We start from the raw sequence: 23,775 nt of genomic DNA, 5'->3' as shown, positions 1-23,775 counted from the left end.
CATGTGACTTGGCCTTCCAGTCTGTCCACCTGTCGCTTACTAGGCTGCAGCCAAACCCCTGCCCACCTGCCTTTTTGTCACCCCCTTGGCTTTATTGCCTGAGGATGCATCGAAACCTGAAATGCCCTCGTTCGCTTTTTTATTGGGTATGCCCGCTAACACGAGCTGCAAGAACCAGGCTTCGCGAGCTTTCCACGGTAGCCCCAGGGGTGGCACAGAGTAAGCCTGTATGAAAATCGGCCGGAGTCCCGCTAGAGGGACGGGGTGTTGCGGCTTTCCTTCCGATTTTAACACTTCTGAGACCTTCACGGACGGGCTGCTGTTGGATCGGATCCCCACTGAACCTCATGTCATTCGGTGTGGGGCTCTAAACGAATCAGGACCAGGAGGGTGTACCTTCACCATTGATAAGGGGAGTCAAATCGATAACATTGTGGCGAAACCCTAGGCCAGAAGCATTCTCCTAAAGTCGTCATGAACACTTTTCGGCGCTATTAAACGTCTCTTGGAAAGTTCTAGTCAAGGAGAAAATATGTTTTTGCAAAAGGAAATCATTATTTGCAGGACGCCTTCATGGTTCAGAGTTCAGGCTCTGGGGGCGACGGGGTGACTCCGTCGGTGAGGCGTCCAACTCCAGCTCAGGTCATGAGCTCGCGGTTTGTGAGTTTGAGCCCCACGTCAGGCTCTGTGCCCACCGTGTGGAGCCTGCTTGGGATTCTGTCTCCTTCTCTCTCTCTGCCCCTCCCCCACTCACTGGTGCGCTCTCTCAGGAAATGAATAAACGTTAAAAAAAAAAAACTTTTTTTTAATTAAAAAGAGTTCAGGCTCTGGAGGGGCGCCTGGCTGGCTCAGAAGAGCACATGACCCTTGATCTCAGCGTCATGAGTTTGAACCCCACCTTGGGTGTGGAGATTACTAAAAAGAAATTTTTTTTGGTAAAGATCTCAGGAGCTGAACTGCCACTCTAAGCCACTCTCCTAGCGGTGTGACTTTGGAAAACTTGCCTAGTCTCCCATGCCTCATTCATGAAGTATGTAGGAAGCACCTACTATGCGCCAGGCGCTGTGGTGGGAATATGGAAGAGAGCAAAACAACGTCCCCAGTCCTCTTGGGGAAAGTACAGTCTCGTGGGGGAAATAGACGATAAAGAAATAAAACACATTTAAAAAATAAAGTAGGGGCGCCTGGGGGGCTCAGTTGGTTAAGCAACCAACTCAGTTTCAGCTCAGGTCACGATCTCACGGTTCGTGGGTTCGAGCCCTTGCATCGGGCCCTGGGTTCTCTCTCCTTCTCTCTGCTCCTCCCCTGCTGTGTCTCTCAAAATAAATAAACATTAAAAAAAAAAAAAAAAGACCTGCCTGAAGGAAAGGAGAGCCATTTTATTTTTGAGAGAGAGAGCGAGCGAGCAGGAGCAGGGGAGGGGCAGAGAGAGGGAGACACGGGATCTGAAGCAGGCTCCAGGCTCCCAGCCGTCAGCACAGAGCCCGACGCGGGGCTCGAACTGAGAGTTGTCCGCTGGAGATTGGCAACACGGAGGTGATCATGATCTTGACAAAAACAGTCTTGGTGAAATAGAGGGCGCGAGACCCGATGGGAGTGGATTCAAGAAGAGACCGGGGCTTCAATCAAAATAATTGCACTCGCAGGCGCCTGGCCGGCTGGATGGAACGCACGACTCTCGATCTCGGGGTGGTGAGTTCGAGCCCCACGTTGAGTGGGCTTAGAGCTGACTTGAAAAAATAAATAAAAAGAGAATCGGAGGAAAGGAATTGGAGTCAGCAAGAATAGGGAACTCCAGAAGGTTTGCTTAAAATGCAGGGAGATGGAAAGTAGCTAAAGAGAAAACAGGACCGTGGGTTGGTTGGTTTGTGTTTTTCTCCCTGTAAGATAAGAGAAATAGAATGATTGTTTGCTACTGAGTCTCTTCTATGTGTTGTTGGGGTTGTAAGGATTGTATGAATCAAAACATGGCAAGTACTTGGAACTCTTTCCGGCACGTAGTAAATGCTCAATAAATATTCACTGCTGGTTTTGTTACAAAATTATTTTTTTTCCATTTTTTTTAACGTTTATTTATTTTTGAGACAGAGCATGAACGGGGGAGGGTCAGAGAGAGGGAGACACAGAATCTGAAACAGGCTCCAGGCTCTGAGCTGTCAGCACAGAGCCCGACGCAGGGCTCGAACTCACGGACCGTGAGATCATGACCTGAGCCGAAGTCGGCCGCCCAACCGACTGAGCCACCCAGGCGCCCCTAAAATTGTTATTAACAAATAATACTTATCCTGAAAGCCTAAGAGTTTCAATTACAAAATTATTGGGTTTAAAAAAAAAGAGTTTAATGTTTGTTTATTTTGGAGAGACAGAGAAAGAGACAGAGCATGAGCAGGGGAGGAGCAGAGAGAGAGAGGGAGACCCAGAATCTGAAACAGGCTCCAGGCTCTGAGCTGTCAGCAAGGAGCCCGGCACGGGGCTCAAACTCACAAACCGCGAGATCATGACCTGAGCCAAAGTTGGACTGGACGCTTAACCGCCTGAGCCACCCAGGTGCCCCACAAAATTATTGGGTTTAATGAGATCTCAGTAAGATAGCAGGCTATAAAATATACAAAGGTCAACAGAATTTCTATACATTACCAATAACTAGTTACAAATTTATAATGAAACTAACTGTTGGTTATAAGATCAACATAAAAACTGTAATGTAAAAAATTCTATCTACAATGTCCACTTCTCTATAACACACCAAAAAATAAGCTTAGGAAGTGTGTGAGAATTATTTTTAAAAAATATTTTTTGAAGACCATAGAAAAGATCTGACTAAATCAAGAAAGATGTATGTTCCTTGATGGAAATGCTCAATACTGTAAAGATTTTAGATTCTTCCACACTGAGACAATCTCAACAAAATTTCTAACAAGATTTTTAATGGAACTTGGTGCTAATTCTGAGTTCATCCGGGAGAGAAAATATGCATGCAAGAATTAAGAAACTTTAGGGGCGCCCGGGTGGCTCTGTCGGTTAAGCATCGACTTCGGCTCAGGTCATGATCTCACGGTTCATGAGTTCAAGCCCCGCGTCGGGCTCTGCACTGACAGCTCGGAGCCTGGAGCCTGCTTTGGATTCTGGGTCTCCCTCTCTCTCTGCCCCTCCCCTGCTCACACTCTGTCTCTCTCTCAAATAAGATAAAAAAAATTGAAGAAAAAAAAAGAAATTTTGGAAACTTCCTTGAAACAAACGTCAAAGTATATTATAAAGCTAGAAGATGTAAAACTAATACCTGCAGAAGGTAAGCAAATAGATCAATGGAACTAAAGAGTCAAGAAACAGAACCCAGACTGTGTGGGAATGCAATATATAATAGTGTTAAAAACTTGGATAAGAGGGGCGCGCGGCTGGCTCCATCCGTGGAGTGTGCAACTCTTGATCTTGGGGTTGTAGGTTCGAGCCCCACCTTGGGTGTAGAGATTACTCAAAATAAAATAAAATCTTAAAAGAGGAAGAAGAAGAAGAAAACTTGGCTAAAGGTGACCCGTCGAGTTTTTAAAGCAAAAGAGAATTGCACTATTCACAAGAGAGCATGTGTCCATACATGTTTTTGTTTTTTTTTTTGTTTGTTTTTTTTACTTCTTTTAATGTTTATTTATTTTTGAGAGACAGAGATAGAGCATGAGTGGGGGTGGGGCAGAGAGGGAGACACAATCTGAAGCAGGCTCCAGGCTCCGGGCCGTCAGCACAGAGCCCGACGCGGGGCTCGAACTCTGGCACCGTGAGATCGTGACCTGAGCCGAAGTCGGATGTTTAACCGACTGAGCCACCCAGGCGCCCCTCTTCACATGTTTTAATACGCTTCCCCAACATCTCCACCATAAACCTACAAATGGCAGCACTGTTTTGTATAACCGAGACATCTGAACAACCCAAATGTCTATCAGTGGAGAAATGGCTAAATAAAATTTTATGGAGTGATACTAAGAAGTACCGTGTAGCCATTACACAGAACGAGGCAGAGAAACCTCTAGATGCTGACGTGGGAAAAGGTCCAAGCTCTACAGTGACACAGAACAAACACACTGCGGGTAGTAGGTTTCTTTCTAGGAGTTTAACAACAAAGGCAGTGAACACACACCCCAGAACCTCTGTAGGTACGTGCGTGGAGATGGCCATATTACACACACATATTACAGGCCCGGGCCTGGAAAGGTCTGGACACGCCCGCCGGGCGGCTCACCGCCCCAGCCCCAGGGGGACCTTGGGACAGGGCAACCACTCGCTCAGGAGCAAGGCCTCAGACGCCGCCGCCCAACTTGTCACAGCGGCGGGAAGGACGTACGGAGCGCCGAACACCTGCTCGCCCTAACCGCGCCTGGCTCTCCCGGGGACCTTCGGGGCCGAGCGCCACCGTGTGCGCCGCAGAGATGGCAGAACCCGGGCTCAGAGCGTCCCCACCTCCCCAGCCCCGCCCGGTCCGCGTCTCCGTCGCGTCCCTGGTTCCGCTTCGCGGGAGCCGTCGTGTCTGGACCCCCAGGTGGCATCCTTTTGCTGTCAGCAACGCGTGCACTGCGGCACCTGCAGGCGGCCTAGCCCGTACCCGCGGGCGGGACACGTAACCTCCACCAGCCTCAGTTTACCAGTCTGAAACACAGGGACCACGGGGACAGGCACGAGGGGATTTCATGGGGCTTATTAGGAGTGAGCCTCTTTTTTTTTTGTTTGTTTTTGTTTTTAAAGTTTCTTTCTTTCTTTTGAGGAATCTCCACCCGCAAGGCGGGGCGCGAACTCACCACCCCACCGGGAGATCAGGACTCCCACGCTCCACCCACCGATCCGGCCGGGCGCCCAGGACCGAGCATTTTTAAGACGTAAAAGACACGTGGTACAAGAACCCTGGGGTTCCGGACGGCACCTCTTTGGGTTTGCGTCGTGAGTGGATGAGATCGTGGAGAGGGTGCTGGCGGGGCCCGAAGCTGAGGGCGGCCGTGCGGGGTGCGTACACGACACGACAGGACGCGCGACAAGGGCTCCGCGCAGCCGGGGTCCCCGGGGTCCCGTCCACCTCCGCTCGGGGACGCCGGCCCTCCACGCCCTCCAGTCCCGCACATCGCCCCCACGTTCGCAGGGCGCACCGGGGGCTCCTCCCCGTCTGAGCGCTTCTGCAACCGTCTCCCGACCTCTGCTTGCGGTCTCCGCTCCCCTGCTCTGCATCCCCCCTCCCCTGCCTTCCTCTTTCCTCCCCTCTCCTGCGGACTTCCCTCCCCTGCCCTCCCCTCTCCGCCCCTTCGGACTTCCCTCTCCTGCCCTCCCCTTTCTTCCCGTTCCCTGCCCTCCCCTCCGCTCCCCAGCCCTCCCCTGCGGCCGCCCCTCCACGCCCTGGCCGCCTCCCCTGCTTTCAGCTCCCCTGCTCTCTCCTCCCCTCCCCTGTGGTCTCCCCTCCCCCCTCTTCCCCTCCCTCAGGCGTCCCGGAGACCTCCCCACCGAGCTAGCAGAGCGGGCCAGCCCCCGCCTTCCTCCAGGCCCCCTCGCCTCTCCCCCGCACTCCGCGGGCTGCAGCGGCCGTCCCCAGGCCACGCCCCTCGGGATCCACGCCCCTCGGGATCCCGCCGCGCCCTCCCTGACCACGCCCTCCGGCTTCCGGGGCGTCCTCGGGCCACGCCCGGGCCACGCCCCTCCCTAGCGCAGCTCCCTAGACCACGCCCCTGGAGAGTCTCGCCGCGCCCTCTCAGACCACGCCCTCCGAGACCACGCCCCCGCGCTCCCGCCGGGTCCCAGGCCACGCCCCTGATCACGCCTCTCCGAGTCCCGGCCGCTGCGCGCCCGCCTAGCGCTCCGCCCTGCAGCGCGCCCCGCGCGAGTCTCCCCCGCGACCGTGGGCCTCGGCCGCCCGGAGCTGGACGCGGGCTCGCTGTCCCCGCAGCCCCTCCGGCCACAGGTTCGGGACCCCGGCCCGCGAGCTGCAGCCGCGGCCCTGAGAATGCCGCGCCTCCTGCCGAGGGCGCCCGGCACGCGGCCCCTCGGAAGACAAAGCTGCTTAGTGCTCGCCGCGTCCCGAGCAGGTGGGAGAGAATGATCTCTTAGGCGGCCGAGGAGCCAGCAGCCGCGTCCCCCGGCGGGGCTGGGGGCAACCCCGGGGCAGCCCCCGCCCCCAGCTTCCCCCTACCCGCCGGCTCCCTTGCGCCGGGTTCGGCTTCGTCATTCCCGGGGCCGCGGCCTCGGGCTCGGCCTCTGCTAGGAGCTGGGACAGAGGATGACCCGGCGGCCCCCAGATCCCCGGTCGGGAGAAGGCTCGTCCTACGGGGACACGCGGGAGGGAAGGGGCTGGGACTGAGCGCTTGGCCAGGGTGTCATTCCCGACCGCCTCGACGGTGAGCAGGGCTTACACGGGTCAGGACCAGAGAGAAACACCCGGCCGCGCTCGGGCTCAGGATCAGATTTCACTTAGGAACCAGGCTTGCGGAGTTGCGGCAAAGAGGTCGGTTAGGAGGTCACCCCAAGGCCTGCGGAGCTGCCCCTGGGGAGGAGGGAATCCCAAGTCCTGGAGAAGCCAAGTCTTGGGGACAGGGAAGGTGGACGGGTATATAGGTGGCCTTCCACAGTCCCACGGTGGAAAGTCCCAAGGGCAAGGGCGCCTTTAAAGGCTCAGCTCCCATTGTCTGGGGAGAGGGCGTGGGGAGGCGGGAGGAAGGGATCCCAGCACAAGCATCACCTGCAAGGCAGCCTTGCCCAGAGGTCTTAACAGGACCATTTTGTACATCAGAGACTGCCTCCCCGCCCCCCCAACCAGACAGAATCAAGCTATTTTTCCAAGGAGAGGGCACATCCAGCCAGAAGGTGCTTCCTCCCTTTGGGGATCTCAGCCCAGGATCTCCCCAGAGCCTCCCTCCCTTCCCCTCTGCAGGGCAGGGGGGGCACCAAGGAAGTATTTCCCACTCTGGGGGAGTAAAGAACAATGGCTGAGACCCAGATTTCCGGGGACCCAGGAACCTAATGTTGAAAATGGTTGACAAACCCCTTTCAGGGGGAGATTTTGCCTCGTATTCGGGGTGAACAGAGATGTTCTTGAATATCTTCTCCACCATGAGCCAAGCACCGTGCTAAGCTTTCACGCTGCCCTCACAGCCACCCTCCCCCCCCCCCCAGATATAAGCGTTGTCCCCCCTGTTTCAGAGACAGGGACACTGAAGCTGCCGGTGGTGAGATGACAGGCCCCAATCACATAGCCATTAAGGGGCAGAGTCAGAATTGCAAAGCAATCTTGACCGCCTTCAATTTTAGCAGGAGAATGACTCCAGATAGGGTACCTAGGAAAGGTGTGAAATGCTCGGTAGGTTTTGTGAGGCCGCTAAGGACGGACACGGACACACTCTCAGGTCCGGTGAGCGGTGGCTTTCCGGCTGGACCGATGGGGACCGTACCTGGGCGTCTCTGCCCCGGCCCGGGTCCGAACCTCCTGCTTTCCTGCTGCCCCAGCAGGCTCCACTGGGAGCACTGGGCAGGAGGCCAAGGGGACTCCTCCCCCGTGGGCCTCCCGTGTTCCTTCTTGGGCCTCCAGGTCCTGGGCATGCCACCCCCAGTCTGAAGTGTTCATCCCGGTTCGTGGTCTGTCTGGCCTCCTCGTCACACGGCCGAATCCCCAGAGACATTAGCCCCACGTGGACGGGGCCCCTTTCAGGAGCCCACCCCCCAGCCAAGGCTCAGCGCCCACAGAGCAGCACCCTCTCGGAGGTCCCTGTGTGAGAAGTTTCCACATTCTCCTAATTCTTGCAGCCCTGGGAGGCTGGCCTTTTCCAGCAGTTGCTGCCTTCTTGAAGCCTCACGGTTTTCTCCTTACCTTTCGGTTACTAGCTAACGAGTTTTTCTTATGTGCTTAACACTCCTGTGGTTTTTTTTTTTTTTTAATTTTTTAATGTTTATTTATTTTTGAGACAGAGAGAGACACAGCATGAACGGGGGAGGGGCAGAGAGAGAGGGAGACACAGAATCGAAGCAGGCTCCAGGCTCCGAGCCGTCAGCCCAGAGCCCGACGCGGGGCTCGAACTCACGGGCCGCGAGATTGTGACCTGAGCCAAAGTCGGACGCTTAACCCACGGAGCGCCCCCCAGGCATCCCAAGACTCTTTTAAAATAAATGTCCGTTGTGACACTTGCGGTGACTTCTGTCTCGGGACCAGGCGTGGGGTGTCCGGGGCTCTCCCGCCCCCTCCTGCCCAGGCCCGAGTTTTGTGGCCGCGGGAGGGACAGCACGACACAGTGGGCTGTGATTCAGAGCCTCCGCTGGACCCCGGAAGCCAGGAACCCTTCCACAGTTGCTTCTGAGTGATGAGTGTGTGGTTAAACCAGTTAATTCCAGGGACATCGATCGGCCCCTTTGCTGCTGCGCTTCGGATGTGAAGCGACTTCCTTGATTGGAAGCAGTGTCGCGTGGAAGGTTAGGACATGAGCGAGGCAGGCCCGCGCGTGGTGGTGCCGGGGGACCCCTTCCGGGCGGGAAGGGCAGTTCCGTGTCCAGGATCTGGGTGGAATCTGCGGGGGACAAGTCTCTGCCCCTTCCACGAGGGGAAGGGACCGGTGTCATCAGCCTGCTGCTAGGAGGCCGGCCGGGCCCCGCGTGGTCGGTCTCTGCCGCTGGCACAGGGACAGCAGGTGGCCCCGTCGGCACTGGGGAGGAGAGGCCACGCAGAGCCCCACACCTGCCACCACAGCCGCTCGGTTGCCTCGTCCCTGGGACAAGACGCTGACTGATGCCCAGAGGACGAGTTTCCTCACCTGTCAGGAGCCTCTTCGGCAGTGGATCCCCTCCAGGGGGCAGTCGCGTGGGACACAGGTACCCTGACATGCCTTGTGCATTTGGAGAGACCCGTCGGGTCCTTCCCTCAGCCTCCTTGTCACCAGTGCCCACCATATTCCCTCCCTACCCTCCCCCCCCAGCGGACCTGTGCGGATCCACACTTCTGGCCGTCTCTCAGTCCAGACAAATGTGCCTCGGAGCGCTGTCCCCGGGGCAGGATCCCTGTCACCGCCGTCCACCAGGGCTTCCCCGGACGAGGGCTGGAGGGCTGCCGCTGTCCCCTTGCTGCCCATTCCTGCGGAACCATCCGTAAACTACACCTGAATTCTTTCCCTTTCAGCTGATTACAGGAATTTTCTTTTCTTTTCTTTTCTCTTTTCTTTTCTTTTCTTTTCTTTTCTTTTCTTTTCTTTTCTTTCTTTTCTTAAGTTTATTTATTTTGAAGGAGAGAAAGAGAGAGAGAAACCCAGGCAGGCTCTGCGCCGTCAGCACAGAGCCTGATGTGAGGCTCGAACCCACGAACTGTGAGATCATGACCTGAGCCGAGATCGAGAGTCGGATGCTCAACCGACTGAGCCTCCCCACCGCCCCCCCAAGGCGCCCCCAGGCCCGAGGATTATCAGATCTGCTACATCACCCGGTCCAAACAGAAGAGGACCTTGCCCCGCCCCCTGCCCTGGCCGCAGAACCTTCTCGCTTGCTCCGGTCCTCACTCGAAACTCTCGCCTCCTGTATTTCTTTACAACGACCCCCAATTTTTTACCTGCACGATCGCAACCTCACCCTTAGCAGTGGTGTCTGGGATGGACTGATTGTATTTCTCCTTGTGCGTAAAACAAATACTTGATTGAAAATAAGAAGTTTCCATCTGAACGCTCCCTGAAATACCCAGGGCCCTGCAGTCCCCCCTGGGGACACGCTCGCAGGGGCGAGGGGGGGCAGGACGGGCACAGCTGTTTGACCACACTTTTCAGTTCTTGTTTCTTGGAAGCAGCTGAAATCTGACTCTGAGCCCTTGGCCACCAAGGTGGGCAGAAATTTGATTTCGGCTGTGATGGCAGATGGGCCACCCTAGGTTCGTCTAGAACGAATGCCAGTCCCACATCGGGGGAGGGGGGCGTCTAGTTACCATCCCCCTGAACCTGGATGGACCCACGGCTCCCCTGTAGTCAGCGGAAAGCCGCGGAAGTGACTCTGTGCCACGGACTGTGACGCAAGGTGCACCTTGTGAGAGCCCGAGGCACCGGGCAGGCAATCTGACGCCCCTGAAGTGACCGGGCCCCAGGAGAGCCCTCTTCTGGGACCAGGCGTAAGCGACAGAGGCTTACGGGACCCAGGTCACCCCCAGCCCAGAGCCCCAGCCATCTCGGGGTAAAAACAAGCGGCCTCACTGTGGGTTGGTTCTAAAAAAATTCTTTTTTAATTTAATGTTTATTTATTTTTGAGAGAGACAGAGACAGAGCGTGAGCAGGGGAGGGACAGAGAAGGAGACAAAGAATCCGAAGCAGGCTCCAGGCTCTGAGCCATCAGCACAGAGCCGGCCGCGGGGCTCGAACTCAAACTGTGGGTTTGTTTTTTTTCTTTTTGAAAACTCCCGCCCCGCAGGAACCGTCTGCCTTCAAGACAAATGGTTGTTTTGTGCCACCAAGTCTGGGGGGTTTCTTACACGGCAGTAGGTGTGGGAGACCCTTCCCGATGGCCTTCTTTAGGTGACCGTGGGGTCACTCCCTCAGGACCCATTGTCCCCTCGCCCCCAGCGGAAAGCTGCCTTGTGTCCAGGCTCTGGAGGTGGACATCGAGGCTCGGGGCCAACGTTGCCCACACAGTCCCCATGTCGGCACAGTCTCGGGCTCGGGGCAGGGGCCTGTGTGACTCATTTGGAGCCGATGACAGTGGAGAGGATATATGATGGGAACTTTTGCATTTCAGATTTTATTTTTAAGTAATCTCCACGCGCAGTGTGGGGCTCGAACTCACAACCCGGAGACCAAGAGTCGCACGCTCCACCCACCCGGCCAGCCAGGCGCCCCCGATGGGACCTTCTGAGAAAACAATGAGGATTTCTCCCTCTTTGGAGACAGATTCCACAGGTGCCCCCACACACGTACGCAGCCCCCCACCCCACGGCCAAAGAAGAGGCGCTGACGACTTCGCCGTGACCATGAGAGGGAGCCAGCTTTCGGAGGAAAGTTAAGAGTGTCGAAACCAGATTCGAGGCAGAAAACAGCAACAGCAACAAACCAGGCCCCAAAAGGGAGAGCTGTGCCCCTAAATCAAACCCAGCCTGAAGCTGTCTCTAAGTGACCGCAGGTGAAGCCGGGGGCACGCTGTCGTCTCTCAACCAAGGAAACGGGTCACGAGGAGGCATTTAAACTAAACACGTCCCATAAGAATTCCAGGACTTGGGGCGCCCGGGGTGGGGGGCTCAGTCGGTTGAGCATCTGACTCTTGGTTTCAGCTCAGGTCACGATCTCACGGTTCTGTAGGTTCGAGCCCCACGTCAGGCTCCAAGCCTGCTTAGGATTCTCTCTCTGCCCCTCCCCTGCCCGTGCCCTCTCTCTCAAAATGAATAAACGTTAAAAAAATAAATAAAATGTTAGGGTAAAAACATTCTTTCTCCATCAGGATGCCCTTGCGCACAGAAGTGAGCCCTGCTCCGCGCGAGGGATGTCGGCATGGGAAGCAAGCTAACAGAAGCGCGAAGAATGACAGAGGGGCAGAGAGAAGTAGCCAGGGCCTTGGTGACGTCAGAAACCTCTGGAAGCCCTCTCCACCTCTGCACTGCTCAGTTATTAAGTTAATACACTGCCACGATGTTTTTTTATCTATTTATTTTTTTGTTGTTTTCAACGGGCTTTCTTACTTATTCATTTTTACGTAAGCTCTGCACCCAACATGGGGCTCGAACTCATGACCCCGAAATCAGGAGTCTCATGCCCCACCCGCTGAGCCAGCCAGGTACCCCATTAGGCTTTGTTTTTATTTCTCTCTCATCTATCTATCTATCACCTATCAATCACCTATCTATCTGTCTAAAGTTGGTTTCACTGCTCAGCACAAAGCCCAGCGCAGGGCTTGAACTCAGGACCCTGAGATCAAGACCTGAACTGAGACGCTTAACCGTCTTACCCACCCAGGTGCCCCTAGGCTTTACATTTTTGAGTAGTTTTAGGCTCCCGGCAAAATTAAGCAAAATGTACGAAGGGTTCCCCTACAGCCCTGCCCCACACAGGCACGGCCTCGGTCGTTTGCTGCATAGTTCAGCCCACTGTCAATGCCCCCCCCCCCCAGAGTGGGACATTTGCTACAGTCAGTGACCCTGTGCTGACACATCGCAATCGCCCGAAGGCCGCAGTTTAGGGTTCATGCTTGGGCTGTACATGCTGTGGGTCCACCATCATTATTGTTTTTTTTAAATATTTATGTATTTTGAGAGGGGGGAGGGACAGAGAGAGAGGGAGAGACAGGCTCCCAAGCAGAGATCAGCGCAGAGCCCGACGCGGGGCTCGAACCTCGAACTCCCGAACTCTGAGATTATGACCTGAGCCAAAGTCAGACACTTAACCGACTGAGCCACCCAAGCACCCCTTGATAAATTCTTATTTATTGAAAGACCTCCAGTCGAGAAATAGAGAAGTAATTATTAGGTAGGAATGCACGGCACATGATTATGAGGAAGTTCCACCAGATCCTATTCCCAAATTATAGTCTCTCTGCTAAATTCCAGAGCATTTATACTAGGAAGCATTGATTTTTTTTTTTTTTAATGTCATCAGATGCGTCTTTTTTGCAAGTATTTTCTCCCCATCTGGGGTTTCTCTTCTCGTTCACTTGATAGCATCTCTGTCCCAGAGCAGAAGGTTTTAATTTTAATGAAGTCTGGCTTCTTGATTATTTCTTTCATGGGTCACGTCTTGGATGCTGCAGCTAAAAAGTCGTCACCAGGGGCGCCCGGCTGGCTGGTCAGTTAAGTGTCAGACTTCGGCTCAGGTCATGATCCCACAGTTGGTGGGTTCGAGCTTCATGTCGGGCTCTGTGCCTACAGCTCGGAGCCCGGAGCCTGCTTCGGATTCTGTGTCCCCCTCTCTCTCGGCCCCTCCCCCACTCACACTCTGTCTCTCGCTCTCAAAAATAAATTAAAAAAAAAAACATTAAAAACATTTAAAAATAATAAAAAATAAAATAAAAAGTCGTCCCCAGACCCAAGGTCAGCTAGACATGCTCCTAAGGGTAACTTCTGGGAATTTTAGTTCCACATTGTACATTTGGGCCTGGGATCCCGTGAGAGTTCGCTTTGGTGAAGGCTGGAAGGTCTGTGTCTCGCGTCCCCTTTTTTGCATGCGGATGTCCGGCTGTTCTAGCATCACTTGCTGGAAAGCACAATTGCATTTCGGTTTTTGAATTTGCAGACAGCCGTCCCCCGCCCCTTATCCTTGGGGCACGCCTGCCAAGACCCCCAGGGGACGCCTGAGACCGCAGCTGGATCTGAGCCCCATCCAGACTGGTACACACACACCTCCGAGGAGGTTTAATTTCTAAACTAAGCACAGCGAGGGGCGAACAACAGTAACTAATGATCAAACAGAACGATTATTACAATGTATTGTAATAACAGGTATGTGCAAACGGTTTCTCTTTCTCTCTCTCTCTTGCTTTCAGAATATCTTACTGTCCTGTGCTCGCCCCCCCCCCCCAAATCTTGTGACGATGTGAGACGATGAGATGCCCCCGTGGTGAGGTGACGTGCGTACCTGACGGAGCACTGGGCTACCGTTGACCTTCTGAGGCTGAGTCAGAAGAAGGACCATCTGATCCTGACTGTGGTTGACCACGTGTCGCCGGGCTTCAGGGACTTCCGGAAGTTTCCGTGAGCATTTCTGTACAGGTTTTGCGTGAATATAAATTTTCATTTCTCTAGGGTAACTACACACGAACGGGTCCCTTTATCTTTTAGGTCAGTTTAATTATTTGGGGTTTTTTTTCTTTATTTTTTTAAGGTTCTATTTTGGGGGCTCCTGCGTGGCTCAGTCGGTTAAGCTTCTGACTCTTGATTTCTGCTCGGGTCCCGATCTCATGGTTTGTGCGATCGAGCACCGCATCCGGCCCTGCGCTGGTGGCATGGAGCCTGCTTGGGATTCTCTCTCTCCCTCTCTCTACCCCTCTACCACTCACGCTGTCTCTGTCTCTCTCAAAATAAATAAAATTTAAAAACTTGAAGTTTACATACTTATTCTCCAGGGAAGGACGCTTGCTCGTGGGGCCCAGGCCCCAGGCGGGGAGAAATCCCAGCAGCCCCGTGGCAGGTTCACGTGCAGGTGCGTGGCCACAGGTGCAGCTGAGGTCCCAGCCAACAAGCAGCGTGTGATCGAGCCGTCCTCTCGGTGATTCCGCCCCCAGCCTTTGAGTCCAGGCCCAAGCCGATGCCACAGAGGAGAGACCAGCTGTCCACGGCAAACCCTGCCCAAATAGCAGATTTGTGAGCAAAATAACTTGACGCTAAGTCCTGGGGCGCTCATTCTGCAGGAACAGGCAACCACAGCAGGACCCCTCTTCTGTCCCCGGCTCTCTCCTGCGGGCCTCACAACGTGTCCCCCCCGCCCCCCACCGGGGCGCCCAGCTAAGGCCGGAAAGGACAAGGTGGTAACTTACTACCTTGCCAGGTGTGTCCCCAATACCCTCTCCCCTCCTCTATAGTCACGTGGCCCAGTTCAGGTTAGCCCGTGCCGCGGGACCACATTGGGCCGCATCCCTGGAAGCGAGCTACATCTGCCTGCTTCCATCCCAGACGACTGGGTGTGAGCGGATGTAACGCGTCTGCGGACGTCAGGCCTGGGGCATGTGCCCGCACGCCGGCTGGGACACAGATGGGCTGACCTTACGACCCCTCCAGGGGGTGGAGGGACCACCGCACCCAGGAGACCGCGGTCCCTGAAGGACGACAGCAGCGGACCCGTCCTGAGCCGCTCTGCTCTCCCCGCGTCGGTGCCTGGGACGGAAAGAAACCGCGATCTTGCCCGAGTCGCTGTCTCGGGGTTTCTCAGTTACCCCGGCTTAGCCTCCACCCAAGTAATACCGGAAGTGAGTGTCTCAAGCCCGGTGAGCTGACTCTCGCTGAGACGAAGGGCACAGGAGAGCCCGTCTGCTTCCTTAACATGGGACAGGAAACACACAGGCAGGAAACATAGCTGGACACTCACCTGCTGTGAGGAGCCCCGCGTAGCAGGTGCCACCGAGGGGGCCGCGGGAAATCGGAAGGCGGAGAGAGAGCTTTCAGAAGGAGCCGTGAGCAAGGGTCCTGCGGAGACAGAGGCCGAAATCGAAGGCCAGAACCGGGGAGACGGAAGTGGGGGCCAAGGGCAGTCCAGATAAAGGAAGGAGAGGCACAGGGCTGACGCGGGAGGGCGCCCGATCCTTCGGGGGAGACGCGGAGGCCACGGTACGCGGTTCAAAGGGCTCGGTAAACACCGAGGAGCCGGTGCCGTGGGGCTTAAACCCAACGTGGCCAATCCTAAACGATTCTTTCCTGTTTCTATTCGGGAACTGTCTGCAAACAAATCTCTACTTGATGAGCAGCTTAAGCATAATTGCACCTCGTGTGTTACGTGCATATTTCACTGCTTTATTAAATCCTTCAAACAACATAGTTCTGGGAGGTGTAATTAACCTCTTGAGAACATTACCTCGCAACACAATAAATGAACCATACGCTTCGGTTAGTCTTTCGAAAGACCCCTCAGTCTGTGCGGTCTGCAGTGGCACTGAGTGGGGCCGTGTGGAGGACCCCATTCCCCACGCCTGAGTGATTGGGCCAGAGAGGGACACGTGGCCCAGGCAGGGCCAATCAGAGTCCTTCCCTACGATCCACCCACAAAGTCAGGAAGGGAAGTTTGCAGGGGACCTAATCGCAGGACTCTAAAGAGGGGCTGCCCTACGGGGGAAGAGAGCCTGTTGTCAAAGCCGAGCAGAGATGACAGATGGACAGAGACCCAACGGTGCCGAGTCCCCGGAGCCCCTCCCCCACCTGTTCCCAGGCTCCTGCCCGACTCGACTCTCGGGCTAGTGCATTCCTCCCCAAGTTGCATTTCCGTCACTTGCCACCAAGAATCCTGGCTCAGCGTGACCCTTAGTGCGACATCTCAACAAACTTCCAAACCCTTGACTGCAAAACATACTAACATGTCACGAGCCACGTCCCCCAGGGGGACAAGCTGCCAAATAGCTATGACAAGGCCCTGACCATAAGATGCACCCCGGTTTCAGAAACAGAAGAATAAGGGGGAAAAAGGGACTCCCTAGAACGGATAAAATATGGCAGCCATGTGCCCGTGGATGCGTCACTGAGTCTCTGTCATCGTCAGTGTCCTCATCCACAAAGCAAGGACGATCATACCCACGACACAGGATCAGGAGGGTTAGAAATACAACACAGTGGAACTGTCTACACACAGACGTTCTTAGCAGCGTTACTCAAGAGTCAAAAACTGGAAACACCATCAACTGGTTGGAGGGGTAGGCGGAGCGGGGGCCAGCCGGGCTCCCCAGCGAGAAGCGGGAATGACACCATGCTGTGCCACGATGTGCCTTGGAAACATTCTGCACCGGAAAGAAGCCAGACGTGAGAGACAGCACATCGTAGAATTGATTTATGTGAAATGTCCGGAAAAGACAAATCTATAGAGACAGAAAATGGATGAGTGCTTGTCTGGGGCAGGAAGAAAGCAGGAGCGACAGAGAAGGGGCGTGAGGGATCTTATCTGCGCCGCAGACGCGTTCTACAAACCCACCCACCGTGACGGGCGCGCGGCCGGGCGATCTACTAAAAATTGGTTGGGGTGTATCCTCGAAATGAGTGAATCAGACAACATGGAAAATACGACTCGATAAAGTGATTACTATTATTATTTTTATTTTGAGAGAGAGAGAGAGAGGCTGAGCAGGGGAGGGGCAGAGACAGAGGGAGACAAGAGAGAATCCCAAGCAGGCTCCGCATCGATAGCCCAGAGCCCGATGCGAGGCTCGAACCCACAAACCGTGAGATCACGACCTGAACTGAAGTCAGGAGTCAGCCGTGCACCCGACTGACCCACCCAGGCGCCCCAATAAAGTTATTATTAAAGAACTAGATGTCGGGGTGCCGGGGAGGGAGGGGGCTCAGTCAGTTAAGTGTCCGGCTCTTGGTTTTGGCCCAGGGCACGATCTCACGGTTCTCGAGTTCTAGCCCCACACAGAGCTCTGCGCTAATGGCGTAGAACCTGCTTGGGATCCTGTCTCTCCCTCTCTCCGCCCCTCCCCTGCTCAGTCTCTCGCTCTCTCTGTCTCCCTCTCAAAATAAATAAAAGATTAAAAAAAAAAGATGTCAAGTGTCTAGAACAGACACGGTGGGTGCTCAAGAAATGGCGACCCTCCTCTGATCCTGGGGTCCAGGTTCCTGACTCCACAAGGCCGCGCCTTCCTGGGCAGCTGGGTGGGAGGTGCGCTGTTCTTTGACGTGCTGCAGGGGCTCCCTGGGGGGCACCCAGAGGAAGCACTGCTTCTCGAAACTGCTGTGGTCAGAGACCGCAGCAAGGCCCCGTCTCCAGAGAGCCGACTGGGGAACCTCCCTCCACCCTCCGCCACCCCCACACACAGACCGAGAGGCTGGTGACCTACGGTGTCTCAGATCCGCCCTGGACTCAGTAAAACTCACAGGAACACCAAGAAACGAGGCTCATTTCACGTCCTGGAAAACGAGTCGCGTCCCCGAGACTCTGCAACCCAGGTGAACCTTAGGCTTGTCCGCCTCCTGAGGGCAGGGCGGCAAGGACGAGCCTCGGGACCTGTCCGCCCATCGGTTTAGTGACCCTCAGCGTGTCCAGATGCTCGGACACCGCCAGGAACTTGTGACACCATCCCAGAGAGACTCTTCTCGGAAGGCCGTCCAGCACAAGGCGGGACTCGGCTCCAGGAGAGGCCCTGGCCTCCCTTCCCTCCCCCTGCCCGGCCGCTGGACAGAAATGCGGGCTTCGGGATCAGGGAGCCCGCCAGGAACCACGGTGCTCTCTCTCTGCTGCAGACACCCAGCACGGGTCACCTTGTGGTGGACGACATTCTGGGACGCTGTGAGTGGCCACACCGTGCTGGCGGCTTCCTTCCCAGGGCTCCTTCCCGGCACCTGCTGGGGCCGATGGGGGAACTGAGAGGCAAGGATCAGAGCGCCAGCAGCCATCTTGTGTCACGAGGCAGCCTCAAGAATGGTGAAGAATTAAATGAGAATTAAATGGTGAAGCCCGGGTTCCTGTAACTGTGGGGCTGCCGTCCCAGCCTGGAGTCCCTGCCTCCCGATAACTCCGTTCAAGTTGACGTCGTGTCGCACGAGCCGCGTCTTCCTGAAACACAGCCTGCCCGTCAAATAAACTTTTCATTCACTGACTTCCACATGCAGGACGATCCTGGGTGCTAACCAGCGGTCCCCTAAAACGTTCTGTGCGAATCATCTCTCTGCAGATTCAGTCGCTGTTCCCCGTGGACTCACTTTATGAGTCTCAGGGAGGCCTTTGGGAGTCGGTATTCCATTGGCAGTGATGCCCTGCCCGTGTTGGCACAAGGCTTACAAATGCGTCACTCCCCGCTCGGGTGGGCAATGACCAAACAGCACTGGAGAGTCCTGCAGCGTCACTCGAAAGAGAAGAATCTTTCTGCCAGATGGGTGTAATTCCCACCCCTAACGTGTGTGCGACCTTGCAGTCAATAGAGCAGCCCACGGCTGAGGGGAGGTGACCCCGGGTCCACCCTGGAGGGTGGGGCCGGTGTTTTGGGTAGATGTGGCCTCAGAGGCAGGCCCCCGGCAGAGGCCAGGGGACATAGGAGGAGCGGGCTCACCCGAAGGCCCTCCCGGTCCTCCGGTAACTGCCCACCCTTGAAGCGGGTGCGTTGCAAGCCAGGAGGGTAGAGGCACAGCCCCTGAGCAGGTGCATCCGGGGCCCCTGAGCTGGCTGAAACCAGCCCCTGGGGAGAAATTCCCAGAGAGCGCATCCTCCCTAGGACATTCACGGCCTCGGGTGTTATTAACAAGCATTTTAAAGGGGTCCAAGGTCAGATCCATTTAGGAAAAGTGCCCACACGGATCTCTCCAAGCCTTGCCCTCGCCCCAGTCCCACTGTTCCAGGACCCTGGGGGTGGGCGAGCGCAGGGCACCCTCAGGGGGACTCTGCCCACCACGCAGGCCGGTGCTAGGTTAAGGCGCCGCTTCTTCCCAAGTCCCAGCTTCCTTTCGTTACCGACCACCGGGCACCAGGCACCGCGCTGGGCTCTGCTCAGCGCCCCGGAACCCAGGGTCGTAGGACGGCGGGTGGCCAGTGAGGCGCGAGGCAGGGGCTCCAGGCTCGGCGAGGGCGGCGCCCGTTGGGGTGCACAGATCCTCACGTGGAGGACTGCCAGCCGCACCCCTCCCCAGCACGCTCCCCGAAGGCGGATGGGAAGGACCGAGTTCCTTGTGTCCAGTGGGGCGCCAGGCCCCGCCCACAGCCCGAGAAGAGGAAGTAACTCTGGGGGCGGGGCGGGGCCAGCTCTGCCCGAACCGGGGAGGGGAGAGGGGAGGAAGGGAGAGGGAGGAGGGGAAGGGAGGGGAGGGGGAAGGGTAGGAAGGAGGAGGAAAGGAGGGGGAGGGGAGGAGGAAGGGAGAGAGAGGGGAGAGGAGAAAGGGGAAGGGAGGGGCGCCCTGGGGTGCACAGGAAGCAAAGGAGAAATGCCACTTCCTTCTCCCCTGGCTACTTCCCTGTTTTGTAGTCAAAGAGATGAGCTCTCCTCGCCCAGCTCAGTCCCTGGAGACCGCTCTTGAGGTGAGTTGTGAGTTCGAGCCCCACACTGGATGTACAGATGACTCAAATCTCAGAGAAACAAAGGCGGGCAGGATTGGGAGGGGGGGCACACCCACCTAGGGGCAAATCAGGTGGCTTCCGGCAGTCCTGGAACAGCACTACCCAGCGGCCGGGCCACCCATCCGGACACCCACCCATCCGGCCACCCGCCCCGCCACCGCCAGGCCCCAGCTCGCTGCCTTGCCCTAGGTCCTGTGGACGCTTCACGCCCCACAGAAGGCCTCTGCTCTCTGTCCCTCAAGGGGACACGTCCTTGTCTCTGCCCCTCAAGGACGTGACTCCAGCCGCTGTCCCCTCTCCACAGGTCACCTCGGGCGGCAGGGACAGTGCCACCATCTCTCCCACTTCTCGGGCCACAGGAGCGCTTTCCAGCTCACCTCCCTCCCTCCCTCCCAGCTACCCGCTCCTCTCCCTTTACTGCGAAACTCTGCGGTGCGCCTCCCCCTTCCTCCTGGACCCACCCTGGGCTCCCCTCCTTGCCCCTCCAGCAAGGCTCTTGCCACCTCAGCAGTGACCTCGTGGCCGCTGGACCACGTGCTCAGTCCTCATCGTCGACCTTGCGACAAGGGACAGGATGCTCACTCCGTCCTCCTGGCGACACCCTCTCAGGGGGTTGTGGGACACCACACCTGCCCGCCTTCCCACCCGGCTCCCTGCTCCTGCAGGCTTTCCCTCCCTCTGACTGGCTGTGTTATGGGGGGTCCGTGGCTCAGTCAGTCCGTGGACCCCTTCTCTCTCCAAGTCCCTCCCTAGATGGACACTGTCCAACGTAAGCCTAATATGAACCGCATGTGTCCTTTAGCATCTTCTAGGGGCGCCTGGGTGGTCGGTTAAGCGTCTGACTCCCGACTTCAGCTCATGGCATGATGGCGGGTCACGGGATGGAGCCCCGAGCAGGGCTCCGAGAAGCCTGCTTAAGATTCTCTCTCTCCCTCTCTTCTTCCCAACCTGTGCCCCCTCTCTCTCTCTCAAAATAGAATATAAAATAAAATCAATTTTCTAGGAACCAGGTTGGAAACGTAAAAAGGAAACAGCGAGGGGCGCCTGGGTGGCGCAGTCGGTTAAGCGTCCGACTTCAGCCAGGTCACGATCTCGCGGTCTGAGAGTTCGAGCCCCGCGTCAGGCTCTGGGCTGATGGCTCAGAGCCTGGAGCCTGTTTCCGATTCTGTGCCTCCCTCTCTCTCTGCCCCTCCCCCGTTCATGCTCTGTCTCTCTCTGTCCCAAAAATAAATAAACGTTGAAAAAAAAAATTAAACAAACAAACAAAAAAGGAAACAGCGAGATTGATTTTAAGACTACATTAACCCTAGGGGCACCTGGTATTCGATGTAAAAATTATTGAGATACTTTACTTTCTTGTACTAAACCTTCGAAATCCAGTTTGCATTGAACACCTGCAGCGTCTCTCAATGTGGACACTAAATTTTCACTGGACTTTTTAAATTTATTTTTCGTAATCTCGACGCCAAGGCGGGGGCTCAAACTCACCACCCCGAGGTCAGGAGTCCCATGCTCTTGCAAGTGAGCCAGCCAGGCGCCCCTCCCTGGAAACTCTTTTTTTTTTTTTTTTTTTAAATGTATATTTATTTTTGAGAGACAGAGAACGTGTGCGGGAGGGGCCGAGAGAGGGAGACACGGAATCCAGGCTCCAGGCTCCGAGCTGTCAGCACAGAGCCCGACGCGGGGCTCGAACCCCTGAACCGTGAGACGGTGACCTGAGCCGGAGTCGGAGGCCTAACCGCCTGGGCCCCCAGGCGTCCCTCCACTAACTTCAAGTGCTCAGTAGCCACAGGAGGCTGGTGGTTCCCGCAGGTCACAGCGCGGAGCTAGATAATCCCAGCAAACTGTGGCTGTCAACGCCAGGAGGGCTGGCGGCCGGCGCATCTCCGCACTGCAGACCCGTCGGACCGGTGTCTGCTCAACCCTGCGCCTGGATGTCTAACGGGTGCCTCGGCCCGGCCTGTTCAAACCGGGCTCCCACAACTAGCAAGGCGTTTTCCCCGACCCAGCTAATGACAACGACTCTCTTCCGGTTGCTGAGGCCCAAACCGTGGTGCTCCTGGACTCCCTTCCCTCTCTCCTACCTCCTATCTGGCGCGGCCATAAGCCCTTCGAGAGACGTCCAGAATCCCACCGACCACTTCTCCTGTCCCTGTCACCCTCCTTGGCCACGCCCGGTCGGCTCTCCTGGGATTGGGATTTGTTCTGAGGACCTTCCGTCTGGGCCGGCAGCTCCGGGCGCGGCTCCTGCCGTCTGTTCGCCACTCAGAACGCTGTCTGGGAAAGAAGTCACACTTGTGCCCCCCTCCGCTCACAAGCCTGCAGGGCTCCCAACTCCCCCAGGAGAGAGTCAGCGGTGGCCCACAAGGCCATCCAGCGCGTGACCCTGCCCTGGTGCCCCTCCACCCCCAGCTCCTGCTGCTCCCGCCACACTGCCCCCCCCCCACCTCTCCCCCCCGCGGCTCTGGAGCGCGGCGGGCCACCACGTGTCTCTCTCTGCATGACTGCCTCCTTCAGGCCTGTCCTCAAACTCCACCGTCGCCTTCCCAGTCACCTACCTGAAAGCCACCTCTCCTGTGAGCACATTTCCTATCCCCCCCCTTCCCTGCTGCTTTTCCCCTAGCCCTCGTCGCCAACATGTGGCGCATTCCACTGAGGCTAGTCTGCCTCTGCCATCACAACCTCCGCTCGATCCCCAGTGCCCGGAACGGTGCCCTGGAACCTCTGAGGCCCCGCATGCACATTTTGAACGAACGGATGGAGTCGCAGGCAGGGAGAGCCCTGGCGCAAACCCGGGGGCGGCTGCTACCTTCCGAGGCCTGGAGGCGGGGAGGCCTCGCGCGCCGGAACTGCCCTCTGCGGGAGGGCGGCGGGGCTGCGGGCGAAGGGGCTGCGGGGAAGGCGGGGGCGGCGACCGCCTCCGGGCCCATGGGGTCCGGGCGGATCCGGAAACTCGGAAGCAGCAGAGCGCGGCTTTCAACGCCAGGTGGGTGGGTGGTATCGAGGACCCTGAACGACGCACGGCCCCTCGGGCGGGCCGGGCTTTGTCCCGGGAGGAGGAGCCGCGGACCCCGGGCCCCGGTGGGCCCAGGGCCCAGGCGGCCCTCCCCCCGCTCCGTCCTCCGTCCCGCCCGCGGGGCCGCAAAAGAGGCGCGTGGAGGCCGCGGAGGCGCGCGCGAGGGCGCGGGGGCGCGCAGGGCCGCGCGGAGAAGGCGGGCGCTCGGCCGGGAAGGGCGCCGGCGCGGGGAGGCCTCGGAGGCGGGGGGAGGCGAGCGCGGGGGAGGGCGCGGGGGCGCGCAGGGCGCGGGGCCGTGCGCGGAGGGCGGGCGCGCCCCCGCGGGGCGCACAAAGAGGCGCCCCTTCCCGGGCACCTGCGAGCCGCGCGGGGCTTCCCTGCTCGCGGCCGCCGACCCCCCACCCCCACCCCGCGGCCGGTATTTATTTGCGCTGGCGGAGGGGGGCGGGGCCTCCGTCTGGGACGAGAAAATCTTTCCAGGAAGTTTGCTCCTATTAATACTCGAGTTCCTGGCAGCTGCTCTCTGCGCGGCGGGGCGGGGCGCAGTCCTGGCGCCTCCCGGGACCGTCCCCGTCGGTGCGGGTTCTCGGGAGCGGGGCGGGGTGGCCGGGCCGCCAGCTTTGGGCGATTAGCGGGCGGGGTGGGGGGGGGGATGGCGGTGGGACCCCTTCCCGGGCGGGGGCGACCTGGAGGCCCCGAGGTCCGATGCCCGCCGCGACCTTGGTGCAGCCACGGGGCGGGAGGACGCTGCGGCAGCCGCTTGACCTTTGAAACTTGCGTGCTTCTCGCCGCCACCTTGCAAGCTCAGCGTCAGCTCCAGTCTGCAGAGGGGGACAATGGAGCTCAGAGAAGTTCGGCACGCTGAGGTCACGGCGCCGCCGCCCAAGCGAGGGCCCAGGTTTCTGACACGTGTCTCGCGGGACGCGGTCCCTTGGAAGCAGGCGTAACAGGACTGATCCTGTCGTAGCGGCCAACGGAATCGGCCCCCAAAGGGGCACCGCGGGAAGCTGCCGGCCCGCACGCGGCATCTGGGAGCCTGCCGGGTGTCGTCGATCCCCTTCGGGCGCCGCAGAGAGGCCTGCGCGGCGCCCATCACCTCCCCGCCCCCCGGCGCATCAA

The 23,775-nt window shown here is 57.5% G+C and overlaps 1 protein-coding gene and 1 long non-coding RNA gene across 2 annotated transcripts; both read right to left on the bottom strand.

Annotated features, from left to right (window-relative positions):
* Nucleotides 1-8,482: 8,482 nt before the first annotated feature.
* On the bottom strand, nt 8,483-9,618 carry LOC128313113 (uncharacterized). Its single transcript, XR_008293353.1, has 3 exons — nt 9,548-9,618; nt 8,930-9,079; nt 8,483-8,621 (listed from the first exon to the last, which is right to left on the bottom strand). It is a non-coding gene; the product is annotated as an uncharacterized LOC128313113 (long non-coding RNA).
* A 2,566-nt stretch (nt 9,619-12,184) lies between these two features.
* LOC106968594 (translation initiation factor IF-2-like) lies at nt 12,185-23,749 on the bottom strand. The gene is made up of 6 exons (XM_027046345.2): nt 23,422-23,749; nt 22,450-23,274; nt 14,982-15,079; nt 14,012-14,241; nt 13,536-13,661; nt 12,185-13,150 (listed from the first exon to the last, which is right to left on the bottom strand). The coding sequence occupies exons 1-5, from the start codon at nt 23,747-23,749 to the stop codon at nt 13,577-13,579; spliced, it is 1,566 nt and encodes a 521-aa protein (XP_026902146.2). The 3' UTR covers nt 12,185-13,150; nt 13,536-13,576.
* Nucleotides 23,750-23,775: the final 26 nt, after the last annotated feature.

This window comes from Acinonyx jubatus, chromosome E4, assembly GCF_027475565.1.
Source record: "Acinonyx jubatus isolate Ajub_Pintada_27869175 chromosome E4, VMU_Ajub_asm_v1.0, whole genome shotgun sequence".
NCBI lineage: Eukaryota > Metazoa > Chordata > Mammalia > Carnivora > Felidae > Acinonyx > Acinonyx jubatus.
Note: the sequence above shows the minus strand (reverse complement) of the source record. Positions and strands in the feature narration are given on the sequence as shown.

Excerpts from the sequence above, each read along its gene's own strand:
- LOC106968594 (XM_027046345.2), bottom strand. The coding sequence starts at position 23,749 with ATGGGCGCCGCGCAGGCCTCTCTGCGGCGCCCGAAGGGGATCGACGAC. Across the intron at positions 23,275-23,421 it reads GAAGCACGCAAGTTTCAAAG|CTGGCGGCCCGGCCACCCCG; the intron begins GTCAAGCGGCTG and ends AATCGCCCAAAG. Across the intron at positions 13,662-14,011 it reads CGTCCTTCCCTGGAGAATAA|AAATGCTCACGGAAACTTCC; the intron begins GTATGTAAACTT and ends AAACCTGTACAG.